This window comes from Histomonas meleagridis, assembly GCF_020186115.1.
Source record: "Histomonas meleagridis strain 2922-C6/04-10x chromosome Unknown contig_177, whole genome shotgun sequence".
Classification (NCBI taxonomy): Eukaryota; Parabasalia; order Tritrichomonadida; family Dientamoebidae; genus Histomonas; species Histomonas meleagridis.
The window spans coordinates 26,920-47,641 of NW_027150794.1; the positions used below are offsets into that span (position 1 = coordinate 26,920).

The 20,722-nt window shown below is 26.7% G+C and overlaps 4 protein-coding genes across 4 annotated transcripts; 2 read left to right on the forward strand and 2 right to left on the reverse strand.

Moving 5' to 3' along the window:
• Positions 1 to 131: 131 nt before the first annotated feature.
• On the reverse strand, positions 132 to 830 carry GO595_002346 (TPR Domain containing protein; the record flags this gene model as incomplete). Its single annotated transcript, XM_067915246.1, has 1 exon — positions 132 to 830. The coding sequence occupies one exon, from the start codon at positions 828 to 830 to the stop codon at positions 132 to 134; it is 699 nt and encodes a 232-aa protein (XP_067777463.1).
• A 4,681-nt stretch (positions 831 to 5,511) lies between these two features.
• Positions 5,512 to 6,624, forward strand: GO595_002347 (TPR Domain containing protein; the record flags this gene model as incomplete). Its single annotated transcript, XM_067915247.1, has 1 exon — positions 5,512 to 6,624. One exon carries the CDS (start codon positions 5,512 to 5,514, stop codon positions 6,622 to 6,624), a length of 1,113 nt encoding a protein of 370 aa, XP_067777464.1.
• An 8,329-nt stretch (positions 6,625 to 14,953) lies between these two features.
• On the reverse strand, positions 14,954 to 15,934 carry GO595_002348 (Cyclin, N-terminal domain containing protein; the record flags this gene model as incomplete). Its single annotated transcript, XM_067915248.1, has 1 exon — positions 14,954 to 15,934. One exon carries the CDS (start codon positions 15,932 to 15,934, stop codon positions 14,954 to 14,956), a length of 981 nt encoding a protein of 326 aa, XP_067777465.1.
• Positions 15,935 to 16,053: 119 nt separating this feature from the next.
• GO595_002349 (uncharacterized protein) lies at positions 16,054 to 17,685 on the forward strand (the record flags this gene model as incomplete). Its single annotated transcript, XM_067915249.1, has 1 exon — positions 16,054 to 17,685. The coding sequence occupies one exon, from the start codon at positions 16,054 to 16,056 to the stop codon at positions 17,683 to 17,685; it is 1,632 nt and encodes a 543-aa protein (XP_067777466.1).
• Positions 17,686 to 20,722: the final 3,037 nt, after the last annotated feature.

The window sequence follows — 20,722 nt, forward strand, 5'->3', positions numbered from 1 at the left end:
CTTGTTCATAATTATATTTATCTTCATTATGTGTTTCATTTTCATCATTTAGAATTGTCGTTATTTCTTCTTTTAAACCTTTCAAATATTCATAATCAACTAAAAGTTCTCCAAGAAATTGTCCTTTGTTCTTAGGGATTAATTGTTAATGGATGAACTTTTTCTGGTAATAATTCTTCAAGATTTTCTTGTTCATATTGATTTTCTTCTTCTTCTTCATCTTCATTTTCTGATTCGTCATTTCGTTTCTTATTCTTATTATTATGATGAAGATGTTTTTGTTTTCGAATTCGTGATGCTGAAAAATTAGGATTCGGTTGATATGTCTTTTCACCATTAATAGAATCTAAGATAGCATGTTTACATTTAGTAATACCTTCACGAAAGCCTTGAATATCTTGTCGTAAAAATGATCCACGTTCAAAGAAAACTAATGCAAACTCAAATTCTCCAATAGAAAAAAATGCTTCCGCTTTCGCTAATAATGCTCGTGTATCATTAGGTGATACTTGAAGAACTGTATTAGCGTCAATAATAGCTGAACGTGCATCACCAATTTGAATATAACAATTAGCACGATCAACATAAAGACTATAATCTTCTTTGTTAATATCAAGTGCTTTACTAAACGATTCAATCGCTCGTGAATAATACGAACGAAAATAAAGTGAACGACCTTCTGATGTTAATGCTTTATATTCTAATTCTTGCGCTTTTTCATGCGTAATCGGTTTATATTTGCGTTCTTGTTGAAAATATTCTTGACGTGGTGTTTCAATTTCTTCATATTTATCTTTTTGAATTGTAGGTAATAAATTCTTCCCTAACATTTTACTCGTAAGTTCTAATCGCATTTGATATGTTTTATTTTCACGAATTCTTGTTTTCATTCGATATTTTTAAATGTACGTTAATTAAATGTTTGATTATTTTATGAAAAGTGCATTTATTTTCAAGTTTTTCATTATAATATCCATGACAAATATCAAAAATTATTTATTCATTTGATTACGATATTGATTTATTTTTAGACATTTTCTTTTTTTCGTATATAAAAAATTACACCCATACCTGAAGCAATGAAGATAATCACAATCACAATAACTATACCAACAATCGCGCCTGTGCTAAGTCCAGAACTTTTAATATTATCATTACCTTTAATGTCATAAGTTCCTAATTTGGAAATTCTGATTCATGAATATTACATTTCGATTTTTGATTGATTTACTATCCTTATTTGATAAGATATTTGGCCAGATAACTATTTTGTCCAGAAGGCAAATTTTATGATATCATTTTTATTATAAGTTGTTAGTTCTAATTAACATTCTCTATTTTTTAAATTATATTCCAAACGAATATAAAAGTCTTGCACAAAAGGCAAGAGAACAAGTTCATCGAAGAATTATAAGAGTAAACGTGAACAAATATATAAAAAAGGATTTTATTCAGAAAATGGAATTGAGTTTTTTTTAACAACAAACTTAATGAGTTCAACATCTAAAGGAATTAAAGGTTATGCGATTGATAATATAACTAAAACAATTTCTATCATACCCAATCGAATGAAAGTTCTTTCTGACAATGCTGAAATCAAAACAGGTTCATTTGTAGAACCAATAACTAAAGATATATATGAACTAACCATAATTGCAGATGATGGTGAAGTTCAATTATATTCTACTAAAAAACTGGACAAGTTACAAGTATTTCGAAATCTTCATATATACACTACTAAAGCGGATAAAAATAAAAAAACTACTAATGATGTAGAAGAAATAGGATCAAATGAAAACATCGGATGGACAATTGGATTTACTGATAATGATAAAACAACAGGATTATCTACTGCTTATTTAGGATATCGATTTTATTGGAGTAAGCCTGAAGAAGGTGAAGATCCATTTGAACAAGGACCAATTGAGCAAAACTTTTTATTGTTTTGCGTAAGCGCTGGTTTATATGCACAAATTTTTACCGCGTATGATTTTCGAATGGAAGGTTTCGGTTTTGTTATTGAAGCAGATCTTGATTTAAGTGCAATGGGCGGCTTAGGATTTTCAATATTTCCAGAGAATGAGCCTGATGATTTCTCATTTGGAAAAGATGTTCCAATTTATGCACTTCCTTCTCTTTCAATGTATGGGATCAAATTTAAACTTGGAATTTATGGATTTGTAAAAATCGGTTTTGCAAACATTAAACATAAACTTGTTCAACTATTAAAATATGATTATAGAATCAAATTAAGCCAAAAATATCATATTAGATATTCGTCAAAAGATGATAATTTCGAAATTACTAAAACAGATCCCACATTTGAAACTATTAAAAATCAACAAAAACAAGAACAAATTACTAAAGAAGATATCGAAGGTTCATATTTAAAAATTACACCACATATAGACGTGGGTATAAAAGCAACAATTCATATTGGTTCTGAATTTATATCACCAGAAGTGGAATTAACTGCAAGTGCATTTGTTCGTTATGCTGTTCCATTTGATTTTAATTTTGATTCATCTATTTGTACATTCCCTTATCTTTATGGTCAATATCATCATAGCCTTACTTTTAATTTTAGAATTTTCGGAAAATTAAGATTATTTGATTATTTTGATTGGGAAAAAGAATATTTATATCCATTTAATATATTCACATCAAAACCATCCGGGTTATTTTGTATTTTCGATCCACAAAATTCTATTGATAAGAAATTCTTACATTCTTATGGTGATTCTGTATATGTAGTTCAACCAACTTCAATCAGACTATGTGATGGTTGTCAACAATCGCCATTATATGGAGCAGAAGCTTTCTTTATTTATTTAAATTATTTAAAAAATGGAAAAACTACAACAAAATCTTTTTCATTACCACATGTTGAATTATACAAAGGACAAACAAAAAAATTAAATCGATTATTTGTTATCACAGATGGAAATTCAAATAGTAAATTAAATTATGAAGGATATGAAGAAGATTTATTTCTTCATGATAATTTTGAAATTGAAAGTTTTCCACTAACACCTGGCTCAAATGAATATTGTGGTGATGATAAATCATATTTTTTCAAGACAGGCGTATGCATTCAAATATTTTAGAAGCTACAAAAGTAAATTTATCAGAAGAGTTTGAAAAGCCAATAAATTCGAAATATATTGCATATAAAGGAGATATAGCTGCCACAGATTTCATTGGAATTATTACACATTCAGAAGGAACTCCATATTCATCAGGATTAAAAGGTTTTAAAATATTTGATGATGCTGTATCAACAATAGAAGAAGCTCAAGAAGGAGAATATTCTCTGGACGAAATCCATATAAAGTTTTAATTAAGAATTTTAATGTCGGTGGTTATCGAATGAATAGTGTAAATGTTGGAATAAAACTATGTCAAAACAATGTTCCAAGTTGTGTTACATTACAAAATAAATCATATACAAATTTAAAACCAGGAAGTGATTTTGATAAATATGAACCAGTTTTATATTTAGGGAAATATTATTCTAAATATTATGCTATTGTAACAATTAATTTCAAATATACTCGTGATGCTTTTAGTGAATATTCAATTTCTTTAAAGAATACATTGAATTTAGGTGCAATAACTCCACCGAATAATTTTACTTTTAAGTTTTCTGGTAAAATTGAAGCTAATGGTGATCAATTTTCATTTGATATTGTTTTTGAAAAATATACTCCAACAATTGTTATGAATGTTGAAAACTTACCTCAGAATACTCGTGCTATTGTAACAAGAGTTTTTTCTGTATCTTTATTTAGTGCTAATAACTGGAAAGATACAATATTATCATTTACAATGGAACCATCAGAAATTTATGGAACAATTCGATTCTTTGCACTTTTTGGTGATTTATATTCAACAGTTAAAGATAATATAAACATAGCTTGCGTTATCTAAATGCCAGGCTTACAACCATTATGTGAAGGTGTAAATTTAATTAGTGAAGATGAATATGTTATAATATTAAAAGAAGAAAGCACATTATTTTCAATGAAAGATAGTAAAGTTTGGTTTAAAAAATATCATTCTATCAATATACCATTTAGAAGATACATTTATAATATAAGCCAAAGTTATACTGTTAAATTATCAGCTATTTTTACAATCAGTGATACCAAAAATCCTTTTTGTTCTATTACTACACCATCTGTTGGTTATACTGGCTTAAATTTGCATAGTGGTTGTGTACAACAAATCGATAAAAAGACAGAATTTCTTGTGTCTATTCAATCAGAATCATTTGTTTTAGATAATTGGAGTATTGATTATATATATCAAAATAATTATAAATGGGTAATTATAGGTGGAATTGCTACAGCTACAGATAAAACAAAAGCATATAAATATTATTTATATTCAAGGAATTTATATGTAGATTTTCTAGAAAATCAAACATCATTAATGTTTCCAGGAAGACAAGTACGTTCGATATCAAACACGCCAAATAATACATTATATTTTAAAATATAATCATTCAATATCTGCTATAGATGGACAAAACATTGTTGAGCTTTCTCAAAATTCCCATGGTGATTATGTATTTAATTTAAGTAATAAATCTATAAATGATTATACTTTTGTAAGACATTGTCAATCTAACGAAGAAGCCAATTGCATGACAAATATAACATTAGGAAATAAAATTAATTTAATTACTTATGGTACCTCAGGTAAAATCAATGATTTTGATTTAAATGAAAGTTTAATTATAAATGGAATTAAATTAAATAGTGGGTTCACAAAACAAGTTGTATACGGTAGAGATTTTATCAATTATTCAAAGACATGGAATGGTTCTATTACTACAAAAATAATTGAAAATGCTACTCAACTTATCATTAAAGCAATCGAATTAACAGATCATATTAAAATATCGGCTTTTATTGTTATTAATGGAACTGATGAAGAGATCCCATTTAGTGTAAATAAATGGAATAAAAACATTGAAGATTTCCTTTGTGCATTAAAAGTTAAAAAATTAAATGATGGCTATAATTTAAGTGAAATAAAAATGGTATTAAATGGTACAATTTTGATTCCAAAAAAACTTTACCAATATGGAGTAACTGTTGAATATGATAAAGTTGTGGATTATCCTTTAGGCGATATTGAATGTGTAACTTATTACCCATATTATGACATTAAAGGTAATGATAATATTAAAAGTTCTGGACTTAGCACAGGTGCGATTGTTGGTATAGTTATTGTGATTGTGATTATCTTCATTGCTTCAGGTATGGGTGTAATTTTTTATATACGAAAAAAAGAAAATGTCTAAAAAATAAATCAATATCGTAATCAAATGAATAAATAATTTTTTGATATTTGTCATGGATATTATAATGAAAAACCTTGAAAATAAATGCACTTTTCATAAAATAATCAAACATTTAATTAACGTACATTTAAAAATATCGAATGAAAACAAGAATTCGTGAAAATAAAACATATCAAATGCGATTAGAACTTACGAGTAAAATGTTAGGGAAGAATTTATTACCTACAATTCAAAAAGATAAATATGAAGAAATTGAAACACCACGTCAAGAATATTTTCAACAAGAACGCAAATATAAACCGATTACGCATGAAAAAGCGCAAGAATTAGAATATAAAGCATTAACATCAGAAGGTCGTTCACTTTATTTTCGTTCGTATTATTCACGAGCGATTGAATCGTTTAGTAAAGCACTTGATATTAACAAAGAAGATTATAGTCTTTATGTTGATCGTGCTAATTGTTATATTCAAATTGGTGATGCACGTTCAGCTATTATTGACGCTAATACAGTTCTTCAAGTATCACCTAATGATACACGAGCATTATTAGCGAAAGCGGAAGCATTTTTTTCTATTGGAGAATTTGAGTTTGCATTAGTTTTCTTTGAACGTGGATCATTTTTACGACAAGATATTCAAGGCTTTCGTGAAGGTATTACTAAATGTAAACATGCTATCTTAGATTCTATTAATGGTGAAAAGACATATCAACCGAATCCTAATTTTTCAGCATCACGAATTCGAAAACAAAAACATCTTCATCATAATAATAAGAATAAGAAACGAAATGACGAATCAGAAAATGAAGATGAAGAAGAAGAAGAAAATCAATATGAACAAGAAAATCTTGAAGAATTATTACCAGAAAAAGTTCATCCATTAACAATTAATCCTAAGAACAAAGGACAATTTCTTGGAGAACTTTTAGTTGATTATGAATATTTGAAAGGTTTAAAAGAAGAAATAACGACAATTCTAAATGATGAAAATGAAACACATAATGAAGATAAATATAATTATGAACAAGATAAAATTATTGAAAAATGTTGCAAAGAAACCATTAATTATTTAGAACAACGATCACAATTTTGGGAACAACAAAATGGACAAGAAGAAACACGTGCTCAACCATATTCAGCACGTTCAACGAGTCGAAAAAACAAAGTTATTATTGCGAAAGTTTCGAACATTAATAATAAATCTCGACCTAAGACAGCGATTACAAACAATAATAATAATAATAATAACAAACGTAATTTAGTTTATGAAACTAGTCGGATTCAACAATATGAACGAAAACACAATCGATAAAATTCACATCACAATTCATTAGTAAGTCCAAACAAAGATAGAGAAATTGGATTTTTTTTTTTATTTTTATTTATTTTTTTAAATTGTTAAAATGACGAAATCAATTCCAGATGCAGCAACATTTATTGATTGTCGTGTAGGTGAGATTGTTGAAGTTAAAAATATTGAAGGGTCACAAAAGTTATATTGTTTAGAAGTTGAAGTTGGAGAAGAAAGTCCACGGCATATTGTTTGTACAGCACGCAAATTTTATACGCATGAAGAACTTCAAAGGGAAATATGTTTGTGTTTTTTTAAATGCAGAACCCACCGAAATTTTAGAGAAAATTAGTGAAGGGATTATTCTTGGTTGTGGTCCAGATGATAAACATATCGAACTTTTTAGAACCACCACTTGATAATCAAGCAGGTGATCGTGTTTATTTTGGAGATTATACTACGAGTGAAGACTTTGAAGTTGATCATGAAATCGACATTGGAAGAAGATGCTTTATGATCTTCGTATTGATAACAATGGTGACGCTATTTACAAAGGAGAAAATATTTATACAGATTATGGAAATGTAACAGCACCAAACTTCACAAATTGTCCATTTCAATAAATAAAAATATTTTTAACATTTAATATAAATATGAATTTTATTTATGTTTTTCCGTTGTATATTTACATTTGTTTCTTCTGAAATATTTGGAATCGAAATTGGTGAAATTTCTTTCGATTGACAAAAATTATTATTTAAATTAATTTTAATGTACATCTTGAAAAGTTTCGTTTCTTTCGTATTCTCTTCTTCTAAATTAATTAAATGATTCGTATTGATGTTTACGTTTTCTTTGTTTTCTTTTCGTATGTTTCCTTTATTTATATTTTCATTTCGTGGATTTCGATTTGTTTCGATTTCTTTCGTTTCTTTTCGTTTCGTTGGATTTTGTTCATTTGTTGAAAATGTAATTTCGTTACTATGCTTTGTTTATTGTTATCTTCAAATGAAACAAATCCAAAGTCATTACTTGTGCTTTGTTTGTTGCCATTTAGTTCAAATGTTGGAAATGCGCTCTCATCGTTTGTGCTTTGTTTGTTGTTACTTTCAATCGAAGGAAATCCAAAATTATTATTTGAACTTTTTGTTTCTTTGTTTTCTAATAAAGAAATGTGAATTCATTACTTGAATGTTGTTTATTATTATTATTTTCGAATGAAGGAAATGTCGAATCGTTGCTTGAACTTTTTGTTTCTTTGTTTTCAAATGTTGGAAATGTGAATTCATGACTTGAATGTTGTTTATTATTATTGTTTTCAAATGAAGGAAATCCAAAATCGTTATTAGAGTTTTGTTTTGTTTCTATGTTTTCATTCGGTGAAAATGTCATTTCATTATTTGGATTGTGTTTATTGTTATCTTCGATTGAAGGAAATGACAAATCGCTGTTTGATGTTCGTTTCGTTTCTTTGTTTTCATCTTTTGGATTTTCAATTTCGCAATTTGATTTTCGTTTATTGTCGTTATTATTTTCAAATGTTGGAAATGCGAAGTCGTTATTTGAGTTTTGTTTTGTATTATTTTGTTCAAATGTTGGAAATGATAATTCACTGTTTGAGTTTTGTTTGTTATCATTTTGTATGTTCACTTCTACTGTATTTGCATTTGTATTTGCATTATTACTTTGGTTTTCTTCGTTCGTATCAATTTCTTCAAACCGAAATATATCATATGACTTAAGGCTCGCTTTTGGCTGAACTGTTCGCTGATTTTCGTTCTTCTTCTTGTTTTTTGTTTATTATCATTCGAATTGTTTTTGTTCAAACGATGGAAACATATATTCATTATTTGATGTTTGCTTTTGCTTTCTTTATTATCAATATTTGGAAATACAATGTCATTATTCGCATTTTGTTTGCATGACTGCTTTTCGAAATGATGGAAATCAAATTCATTGTTTGAGTTTTGTTTTTGATTATTTCCGGCGGATATTTCATTTTTATTTATATCATTTTGTTCAGAATGAAGGGAAATACAGAAGTCACTGTTTGAGTTTTGTTTTGTATTATCAATATTTGCAAATCCGAAATCGTTATTTGAAATTTGTTTTGTATTATTTTGTTCGAATGTTGGAAATGTAAATTCATTGTTTGCGTTTTGCTTTTGCTTTTGATTAAATTCTGTGGACTTTTCATCTTTATTTACTTTATCTTGGTTAAATGAAAGAAATCCGAAGTCGTTATTTGAGTTTTGTTTTGTATTATTTTGTTCAAATGAAGGAAATCCAAAATCATTGTTCGAGTTTCGTTTATTATTTTCATGATTTGCAAATCCGAAGTCGTTATTTGAGTTTTGTTTTGTATTATTTTGTTCAAATGAAGGAAACGTGAAATCATTATTCGCATTTTGTTTGTTGCTGTTTTCAAATGAAAGAAATCCGATGTCATTGTTCGAGTTTTGCTTTTGATTAAATTCTGGAGACTTTTCATCTTTATTGACATTATTTTGTTCAAATGAAGGAAATCCAAGTCATTGTTTGAGTTCTGTGTGTTCATTTCTATTGTATTTGTATTTGTTTTATTACTTTGGTTTTCTTCGTTCGTATCAATTTCTTCAAACCCAGAAATATATCTATATGACTTAAGGCTCTGCTTTGGCTGAACTGTTCGCTGATTTTCGTTCTTCTTCTTGTTTTTGTTTATTATCATTCGAATTTTTTTGTTCAAGCAATGGAAACGTAAATTCGGAATTTGAATTCTGTTTGTTACCACTTTCAAATGACGGAAACTCAGAGAAATTACTATTTGTGTTTTGTTTTGTTTCTTTAACATCAATGCTTGAAAACCCGAAATCATTATTCGATGTCTGTTTGTTACCACTTTCAAATGATGGAAATTCGAAATTACTATTTGTGTTTTGTTTTGCATTATTTGGTTCAAATGATGGAAATTCGAAATTACTATTTGTGTTTTGTTTTTGCATTATTTGGTTCAAATGATGGAAATTCGAAATTACTATTTGTGTTTTGTTTTGCATTATTTGGTTCAAATGATGAAATTCGAAATTACTATTTGTGTTTTGTTTGCATTATTTGGTTCAAATGATGGAAATTCGAAATTACTATTTGTGTTTTGTTTTTGCATTATTTGGTTCAAATGACGGAAATTCGAAATTACTATTTGTGTTTTTGCTTTTGATTTACATTAAATTCCATAAATTTATTTTTCAGTTTTCGTTTCTTTCGTTGTTTCCCGTTGAACTTTTCGTCGTTTTCTTCGTTGTTGATTTTCTGTGTTATTTTGTGAATTGAAATTATTATTATTATTATTTTTTTGTTATTGTTTCATTTGATTTCGTTTGTTGTTGTTGAATTTTATATTTATTTTGTTCTTCTGAAATTCCAAAATTGATTTCAAAATTTTGTGTTTTATTTCGTGAATTTTCTTCTTCTTTAAGATTAAAATCAATAATTTGTTGTTCTGAATTTTGTTGAAATGATTTATCATCAAATTTTTGTTGCTGTTGTTGTGTTGGCAAATTAAAATCAATAATTTGTGATGAATTGTTTTGATTATTTTTGTTTGTAAAATTGAAATCACTAAAATTTCGTTGTGATGTAAAATTGTAATTATTTGTTTGTTGTTGATTAAAGTTAAAATCAAATTGTTGTTGTTGTTTGTTATTATTTTGATTATTAAAATCAAATATTTGTTGTGCATGATTATTCATTTGATTGTTAAAAATGTTTTGAGGTTGTTGTTGTTGAATATTTTGTTCACCAAAATTTCTTGATTGTTGGTTATTAAATGTTTGATTCCCAAAATTATTGAAATTATTCTGTTGTTGATTTAGATTATTTCCTTCTGTTATATTTGAAAAATTTCCTTGACTTGAAGTATTTAGTTGTGAAGATTGTTCTTCTTCTCGATTTATTTCACTTCGAAACAAATTAATATCAAAATGATGATTCGTTGAAACATTATTATTGTTGTTGTTATTTGTTGTTGTTTGTTGTAGTATTGTAAGATTAAAAAAATCCATAATTTTTTTATTTAAACAATGTTTGTTTGATAAAGAAGACGTTTATTTATTTATTATTATTATTATTATTATTTATTTTCAAATGAATAATTTATATCAACTCTTTCAAAATGTAAAACTTCCTTATTGTTATTATGAAATTCCAACACCTAATGAACAAGATATTAAACACACCCCAAAACCATTATATTTTATTAATACAGGTTGTACTCGTATATGACTAAAAAAAGCACTTCGACATTCAGGTTTTCAAAGAACAAAAGGAAATCGATGGAATTTTTCATGGGGACGACAATTTAAATTAGAAGAATAAGAAAAATTACAATATTATCAAAAAAGTAATCATTTTATTGGGTCACGTTTAGTTGGACGAAAAGATGAATTTCAAAAACGAATTGAAGAACTTAATTCACGTACTAAAGATTTTTTCACAATATTTTTTAGAAAACATTTATTTATCCTAAAGATAAGAATAAATTAAATGAATATTGGGATCAATATCAATATTTTATATTTAAACCATCAGCATCAACAAGAGGGATTGGTATTCAAGTTTTAAAATACAAAAGAAAAACCAAAATTATTTAAGAATGGTATTTATCAACATTATCTTATAAATCCTTTTTTAATTACAGGACGTAAATTTGATATTCGTTTATATGTTCTTGTTACATCATTAAATCCACTTCGAATTTATCTTCATGAAAATGGATTAATTCGTTTTGCTACACATCAATATTCGATTGATAATATTGAAGATTTACGATCACATTTAACTAATTATTCAATTAATAAAACAGATGAAAAATTTATTCAAAATAATAAAGAAGAAGAAAGTATTAATAATTCTAAATTATCATTACAATATTTTTTACAATATTTAGAAACACAAAATATCAATAGTAAATTAATTATGAAAGAAATCGAACGTAGTATTATTTCAATTACTATATCAGGTATGAATGAAATTCGAAAAGTTCATCAAGGGAACATTAAAAACAAGAATATTTGTTATGAAATGTATGGGTTTGATGTAATTCTTGATTCTAATTTAAAACCTTATATTCTTGAGATGAATATTTCACCATCATTAAATACCAAAAATTCTAAACTTGATGAAAATATCAAATATCCACTTATGTTAGATTTATTACGAATTAATCGAATAGTTGAATGTAATGTTTTAGACCCTTCACCATGTCCATCATTTCAAACAATTGAAGAAGAGAATGAAAATTCGATTGATTCAACGCGTCGTGAATTAATCGAAAGTTTTAAAGAACATCCATGGTTATCACCAGTTTTTAATGATTTTTCTATTATTCGAGATTATTTAGAAGAGAAAGAACGACGAGGAGGGTTTAAATTAATTTATCCTAAACGTAAAAATGTGAATAATTTTCTAAAATGTTATTCGAAACTTACATATCAAGATATTGTATTTAATGAATGGATTAAACTTAATAATGAAGAACGATTTTCAGTTATTTCGAATAATTTTAATAAATATGAAACAATCCTTAATAATATAAAAAATACTGAATAAAATATAAAATATAAAATGAATTTTTTAATATTGACAATGTTTGTTTGACGATGAGTAAGAAATAAGAAATAAGAAACTCAAAAAAGAAATGTCACTCCCAAATTTAAAACATTTTTCAGGCACGAAAGAAGATTTGAAAAACATCATCAAAAAATCGAGTAATCTTGTTGTACTAGATTTTTATGCAGATTGGTGTGGTCCTTGTCAAGTTGTTGGGAAAGCATTACCAGAAATAGCTAAACAATATCCCTAACGTCAGAATTCCTTAAAGTAAATGTTGATAAGTCACCAGAATTTTCATATGAATTTGGAGTTGATCTTATTCTCAGATAGTTAAGTTTTTTTAAAAAAGAATGAAAAAAGTTGATGATCACAGTTCCAATCGGGAAAGTCATTGGAGCGAATGTTCCAAAGATCAAGGAATTAATCGATAAACTCCCATAAACGCCATAAAATGACAAAAATATCTTCTTTTGAATAACAAAGTCTTTTACAAAACAATGACAGAAAAAGAAAATTTATTATAAATAAAATATTTTATTCAACAGATAATGATATAGGAAGTGACTTTAAACTAACACTACAAAGACGACTATGTGCATATTTCTTCTCTAATGTATTGAGTTTTGATGATTTAATCTTCTTTACAGATGTTAATATCTTATTAACAATTGGTTGTAAATCTGTAGCTTTGTAAAATGTTTATAACTTCATTCTTAAAAAGTAATTTAACGATTTTAATGTTACCACAACCTTCTGGAAAATTAAGGTATGATTGAAATGATACTGTTCGACGAGTAGAAATGTAGATAACTAATAAAAAAAATTTTTTGATTAAAATCAAAAAAATTGTTTTTTTTTTTAAAAAAAAAATATTTTAATTATCACCATAAAAAAGTTTGTTCAACGACATGATATGAAATAAAGCAAATGCAAAATTTTAATGAAATTGATGTCGTCTAATGGGTAGGGCACGCATTTCTTATTTCAATCACTTCATTTCTGAATGTGAAAACGAGTAGCGTAATCAAGGTTCGATTCCTTGCATCAATATTTTTTCCATTTTTTGTTAATTTTTTGTTGAAATTTAAAATTTTATGTAAAAATTAAATAAAAAGAGATAAAAATGAAATTCAATTCATTCAAATTATCGTTAATTTTCTACTGAAGTAAATGGTGTATTTTTTGTATTGAATACCGACTGATGTAATACTCCATTATCTTAATTATTTATATCGACTATAGCATTTCTTAATGAAATAGACTTATCTGAAACTTATATTCCAAGTTCATCTTTTCCGAAGTTATTAAATTTCATTATTTCAAGCAAAACGGTGATGCACTGCTGCATTTTCTGTTTGTTTTGTTTGACCTTTATAACTTAAGACATAATAAGTAATACTGTCAGCACTTAGACTAGTGGCCCTGTTAATGTTTACATTTAATGTATAGACAACAAATAATTTCCAAATATTATTTTAGAATATCGAAATATTAATCTGAATTTCATATTAATGTCATTTTGTTTCATATTTTTTATTTTCTTAAATATATTTAGAGATATCATTTTGATGGGATTCAAATAATATTTTATATGCATCTTTAAATGATGAATTGAACATGCCGTTTGTTTAATTTTTATAATGTATAAAATATTTTGTAATATTAGAATCAATTAAATTTCGTTCTATCATTTTCTCTTATTTAATTAAATAAAATGCTTCTTGTGAATTGGTATTAATGTACGAATATAGCTAGCAAAAAATTAAATAATTTTGAGATATTTTTTCTTCTTTAATTTGGATTGTTTCTAAATAATTTGTATATAAAATGTTGGCTTCTTTTTTTCAATAAAATGCATAATGAACTAAATTGATAATTGTCAAATTTGAGACAGTACTTATGAAAGCATCTGAAATTGGTAAATTAGAAATATCTAAATTACTTCATAAACAAGAAGGAATTAAAGTTAATTCTAATAATATTAATATATTTTATTTGAAATTTATTTTTATAGGAAAGAAATAATGAAATATCTAAATTCACAACTACATAAAAATGAAAAATTATACCAAAAACTAAAACACAAAATACATTTTTATTTCTAAATGTGTTTCGGAACATAATAAATTGGCTTTCTTTTTCATTATATTAATTTAAATAGTAATCTTGAAAATGAAATCTTCAACACGATGTTTTGAGTTCTAGAAAAATATTCTAACGAGACTAATTCATAATATTTGATCTATAGACTAAAACTATAATTAATTCATTTTGAATCTTCTATAGAATTTATTTTTCTATATTTTTTTATGAATAAATCTAATTTATATATATTAATGTTTTTTGCAATATAGATTTGTTTCTGGAATATTATTACTTATTGGCGACTCTATATAAAAAAGTAAACAAAATATTGATATCATCAGATAGATTACATATATTGCAAAAACCACATATTACATATGTCAAAACTTTGTAGAAGAGTTCGTAGTAGTTTTGAAATATTACATTTAATATTTATAATTGTTGCAATATCCAAATCATGTCTTACATTTTAAACACAACAAAGAAAATTTCAATATTTGTTTTAAAAAAGCTCGTTTAACCACATGAGTTGAAATAGAATGTTCCAAAGATCAAGGAATTAATTGATAAACTTTTATAAACGTCATAAAATGAAAAAAATATTTTCTTTTGAATAACAAATTCTTTTATAAAATAATGAAAGAAAAAGAAAATTTATTATAAATAAAATATTTTATTCAACAGATAATGATATAGGAAGTGACTTTAAACTAACACTACAAAGACGACTATGTGCATATTTCTTCTCTAATGTATTGAGTTTTGATGATTTAATCTTCTTTACAGATGTTAATATCTTATTAACAATTGGTTGTAAATCTGTAGTTTTGTAACCTGTATTAGTGACTAAATATTGATTCCATTGATTATTTCCTCTTTCAAGTGTAAGTGAAAGACAAACAACTGATGCTGCGCGTTTAGATGGACACATTCCAATGAAACTTTCATCAAGAAGTAATGTTTCATTTAAATAATGTGCCATCATCGAGATTTCATTTGATGGATCACATAATCTTAAATAACGTTTCATGAATATTGATGAATGAATTGGGTTTACAAAGAAATCAATTTCATTCAAAATATTCATTTCCATTTTGATTACATCATCTGACGTAAATGAGTTCTTTGTAAAATAAACAAAATCATCTATTGTTGGAAGTGTAACCTCTTGATTTTTAGCTGAAATAAATAATGCAGTTGTATAAAGAAGCTGAAGTTTTGAACGATGAATATCAACTTTTGATAAATATAAATCTGCAATCTCGATTGCTGAAAAAAGTGTATCTGTATGCATCTCTAAGTGATTATGAACGCCAATTAGCCAATCAATAACGATAGATCTCATTCTAGGCTTAATGTTAGTTTGATTTAAGAATATAACAGGTGAAGGAAGCTTTTCATTCTCGTGTTCAATTAAAAAGTGATATACTTCGAGATCATATTCAAATGCATCTTGTGGATCTTCAATCTTTCCAAGTCTTTCTTCTGAAATTTTCTGCTTTGGTTTTTGTTTAGGAACAATGAATGTCTTATCGTGAGGATTTAAGGAAATTGAATTATGTTTGCTTTTAACATCACCTAAAGCTTTACGAGTTGATCGCATTTCACGTGCATTCCTTGCAGCAACTGCAATACGTGTTGGAATTGGATGCATTTTGGAGAATGATTTATTTCAATCTTAACGTCAAATTAACGTGCTGCTTTTAACGTACATTATGTACGTTTAATTCCTATCGTTAATAAGGCCCCCCAAACACGTTAAGTGAATTTCGGATGAGGAATAAAAAAAGATCACAAAGCATACCACGTAATTTACAACCTGAAAACGACGAAACATATCCAAGAAGAAACCTCCATCCACCAACAATATCCACGACGAATTATCAGGAAGAACAAGAAGAAAATAGCAACATGTATTCAGATTTCCAAGAAATACGTAAAAATTGGCTTGCAAGAAAAAATGAAAATCAATATTCAGATTTGTTTACACGTAGTACATCACGGAGATCAAATCCTAAAAACAATTTGAGATCACAAAGAGAATCACAATCCAACACAGAAACACAAAAAAATAATAGCTACAGAGTAATAAATCATTCCAAAAATAACGAATCATATACAGAGAAAAATGATAACTCAGAATCACAATGGAAGCCAAAACAACGTTCATCCTTACGCACTAAAAAAAGTTCTAAAAACGACGCTAAGAACTTACAAAATAATAAAGAATATACAGAATTAACTACCAAGAGATCATCAGTTATCCAAACAGTAACATATGAAAAAAATACTGGTAATCAACGACAGCCCAAAAATAATTCACTGAATGAATTAAAATCAAACTCAACAAACAATACCAAAAGAACACCAATTAACCTGCCTTTAATCGGTCCTAGGGGTGCCCCCGATAGACAAACGGTCTCCTTATCAAGTGGTAATTCTTATTTCCAAAAAGATATCATTGATATAAAGCCTAGTAAAGATTTTACTGAAATCAACAAACCAGAAAAAAAAGAAGATAAGTCAGAAGAGTTTGAATTTATGGTTCCTTCGGCTAAGCGTCCAAAGAGGAAGCTCAGTCCTCGTCCCATCAAATTTATGGAAAACCAGAATATGCTTGACAACAAAACAGATATAGAAAAAAAGAAGAAAAATTTAAAACAAAATGGTCACATGAATGATACCATTATAATGTCAAATACCAATCAACGAAACTTAGAACCAGAGAATTGTCCAACTCCTAGGAGGCACTCACCAAGGCCATTAAAAATTGACAAGAACACTAACGAACTTGAGGCATCGCTTCATGTTAAATTTGATCTTTCCAACTGTAAACAACCACAAGCGCGCCGTTCCTCCAACACCTCATCTTCGTCAATCGAGCCTGTTGATTTTCATGAGCCAACAGACTTTTCCAAAGTTATGCGATTTCCGAAATCATATTTAGCCAACATATCGGAATCAATTACAATTACTCCTATTTCATCAATTGAAATGATACCAATTGATGAGTTCCTTGAGGTTGAAAAAAGGTTTGAACTCGAGGAAACAGAAGCCGAAGAAGAGGAAGAACTCAATGAAACCGTTTTAAACTTTCAAAAAATGATCGGCATATTGAAAAGTCAATTTTCAGGGAAGACGTTAAGGGACATTTACAACTCAATGCGAGACAACAGTCGAATGCATTTTGTGCTATTGTTATCACATCCATTGAAACAAATTGACAGTGTGTATTTGCTAAGAAACAATATGAAATCATTAAATATAATTTGGGGCAATGGACCAAAAAATATTAAACAAGAACAAGTGTTCGTCTTTTGGGAATATAACCCTTTAACAAGACAATTTAATAAGAGTAGAAAAAACTTTTTCCATCCTAATTTGGATGCTGTTTCATTGATTTAATTTTATGTTTTATTATTAAATATTTATTATGTTACGAATTGATAAATTTTTTGCTTTAAATGTGTTCTTATTTTAAATAACAATGCATTGTTATAAAAGATAAAGATTTTCTATAAAAGGAAACAAGCGATTTTAATTGTCTTGAAAAAAAAATTTTACCAGTTTGGTTCTGTTTTGTTTACGAAACATCTTGAATATCAGTTGATTGAAGAAATGCATTCCAAAGTGGTAACATGGATTTTAGTCAAACCTTAACATATTATTGATGTCTTATATATTCTGATTTTGGAGTCATGTAATTTGGATGGGTTTCAAAATATGTTTATTTGTGTCCTTCTATATAGGATCATGCTTTGATTTTATTTTTCTTTTGTGATTATACAATTTATCTTTGAAACATTAAAAACAATTTGGAATTGAAATCTCAATGATAACCGTTTATAAGTTTAGCAACAATGGAAGAACCAACAATGGAATCTGCCAACATGCAAATCTTGATTTCTCTCCAACATATCATCATTGGCATAAAAAAGGAAAATGTTGAAGACGCGGTTCAAAAAGCATTAGAAATATTTGATCAAAATTATTATGTTTCATTTAATGTAGTAGTTTGCTTATTAATTTACTCCGCAATTTCTTCCCTAAAAGAAGAAGAATCCACATATTTTAAATTTATTCAAACACTTCAAACAAAGGAAACAGAAATCATTGGCTTTAACCCCAAAATTTTTGAACTTTTTGGTAAATATTTATCTAACAAGGAAGACAGATATCTACTTAATATAATGGTTGAACAAAAGTTGATTGATTCTAATATTTTACCTAAAAACATTTCACGTGAACATATTTCAAGTAATAAATTTTATGCCTCATCATTTGGTAACGTTCGTTTTGGCTTACCACAAGATACAAATTCTGATTCAGATCAAAACAACTCTAGCGTTTCAACATCAATGGAAAATTATTTCAATGGGTTCAGTTACCAACAAAAATTATATAAAGAAGCATCTCCATCAGAGATTGCAAATATAATTCGAAATGATGATGTTGAAAAACTTCAAGAAATATCATCACAAACAAATTTTCCTTTGAATCAAAACATAAAAAAAACATTATTTGAAAGAAGTAAATTATTAAGATCCTCATGTATTTCCCTTGTTGATTATGCAGCGTTTTATGGTTCAATTAAATGTTTTAAATATTTATTATTAAATGGTGCTGATATAAGTCAAACGGGGAAATTTGCAGTTGCAGGTGGAAACATAGAGATCATTAAACTTTGTGAACAAAATCATTCATCGTTTGCCGATTCATATCAAGCAGCAATCGAATTTCATCAAAATGATGTATTTTATTATATTTATGAAAACAAATTAGAAAAATTTGAAGACAATAAAAGATATTTTCCCGGTTTTGTATCTAAATTTTTTTTAGGTAATACATTACCACGTGATACTAACACAAGTGATGAATTAAAACGCCTGGAAGAAGAGCTAGGTTCTGCATGCGTAAAACATAATAATTATGAAATTCTTTTATATTTAGTAAAAGAAGGATTAGAAATTATTGACTATTACATTAATCATGCAATAGCAAGTGGAAATTTATTCCTTGTTAAGTATTTTCTTGAAAATAATAAAATTGCTAATAATAAGATATTATTAGATAATTTTAGCGTAGAAAATGTTGAACTTATCAAATATCTTATCGGAATTGATATCAATATTAAAGATATATATTTGTTTGATTTAATGGTTATTTTGATAATTTCATATTTAAAAATATTATTTGAAAATTATTTAAAATATTTAAAAATGCACTTATATTAGCATCTGAAAGAGGTAACATCGATGTAGTTAAATTACTTCTTGAACAAGGAGGAATTGGTATAAATGAAAATATTTGTTTATCTTATTTTGTATTTTTTATGTTAATTTGGAATTTATTTGATTTTTTTGAAGTAAAATGTCTGCAAGAAAAGGTGCTTTTTTGTACCACAACTGAAAGGTTTCGACTTACCGGTTTTTCATTTTTCAATCAGAGAATTAACAAAACATGCCAGAGCGTTGAGAAAATTTCTTGATTTTATTTCAAATATCTTTAAATTTATCGAAATTTCAAATTTATTATTGGTGATTCATCTAATTATTTGATACAGCACTTATGGTTGCATCTTATGGCGGACATGCGAATATAGTTAAATTACTTCTTGAACAACAAGGGATTAATGTTAATGCTAAAAATGTTTCTTAACTTTATGTGTGGTTTTTTTAAATATTTTGAAATTAGATTATAATATTTGGAACTTGTTTAAAACTTTTAATACAGCACTTATATATGCATCTATAAATGGTCATAGTGAAGTCGTGAAATTACTTCTTGAAAAAGAAGGGATTGATATCTATATTAAAAATGTTTATTAATTTTAAATAAAATTTGTTCAAATATTTTCAAATTCGAAAATATTATTTGGGACTTGTTTAAAACTTTTTATTCATCGTTTATGCTTGCAGCTGAAAAAGACCGTTGTGAAGTCATGAAATTACTTATGGAAAAAGGAGAAATTGATGCTAAAGATATTTTTTAATTTTATTAAATATTTGTTCTAAAAATTTAATATTGCAAAAGAAAATTTCTAAATTATTTAAATTATTTGATAAATTCTTATTAATGGCAGTGCAAGAAGGTCGCACAGAAGAAGTCAAATTACTTGTTGAAATAAAAGGAATTGATGTTAATATCAAAGATATTTTTTTATATTATTTGATGTTTATTCCAAAAATTTTCTGTTTTATTGAAACATTTGGCGTTGATTTAAATAATTGTGTCCATTGTTAATAATAGCAGTTGAAAAAACTTATCCTGAAATTGCTAAAATACTTGTTGAGTGTAAAGGAATTGATATAAATGCAAAAGATATTTAATTATATAACATTATGCTTATTCCGATAATTTTTGGTATTAATTCAATATTTGGTATTGATTTGAATTATTTAATACAGCTCTTAGTTGGGCATCTTATTATGGCTTTGATGAA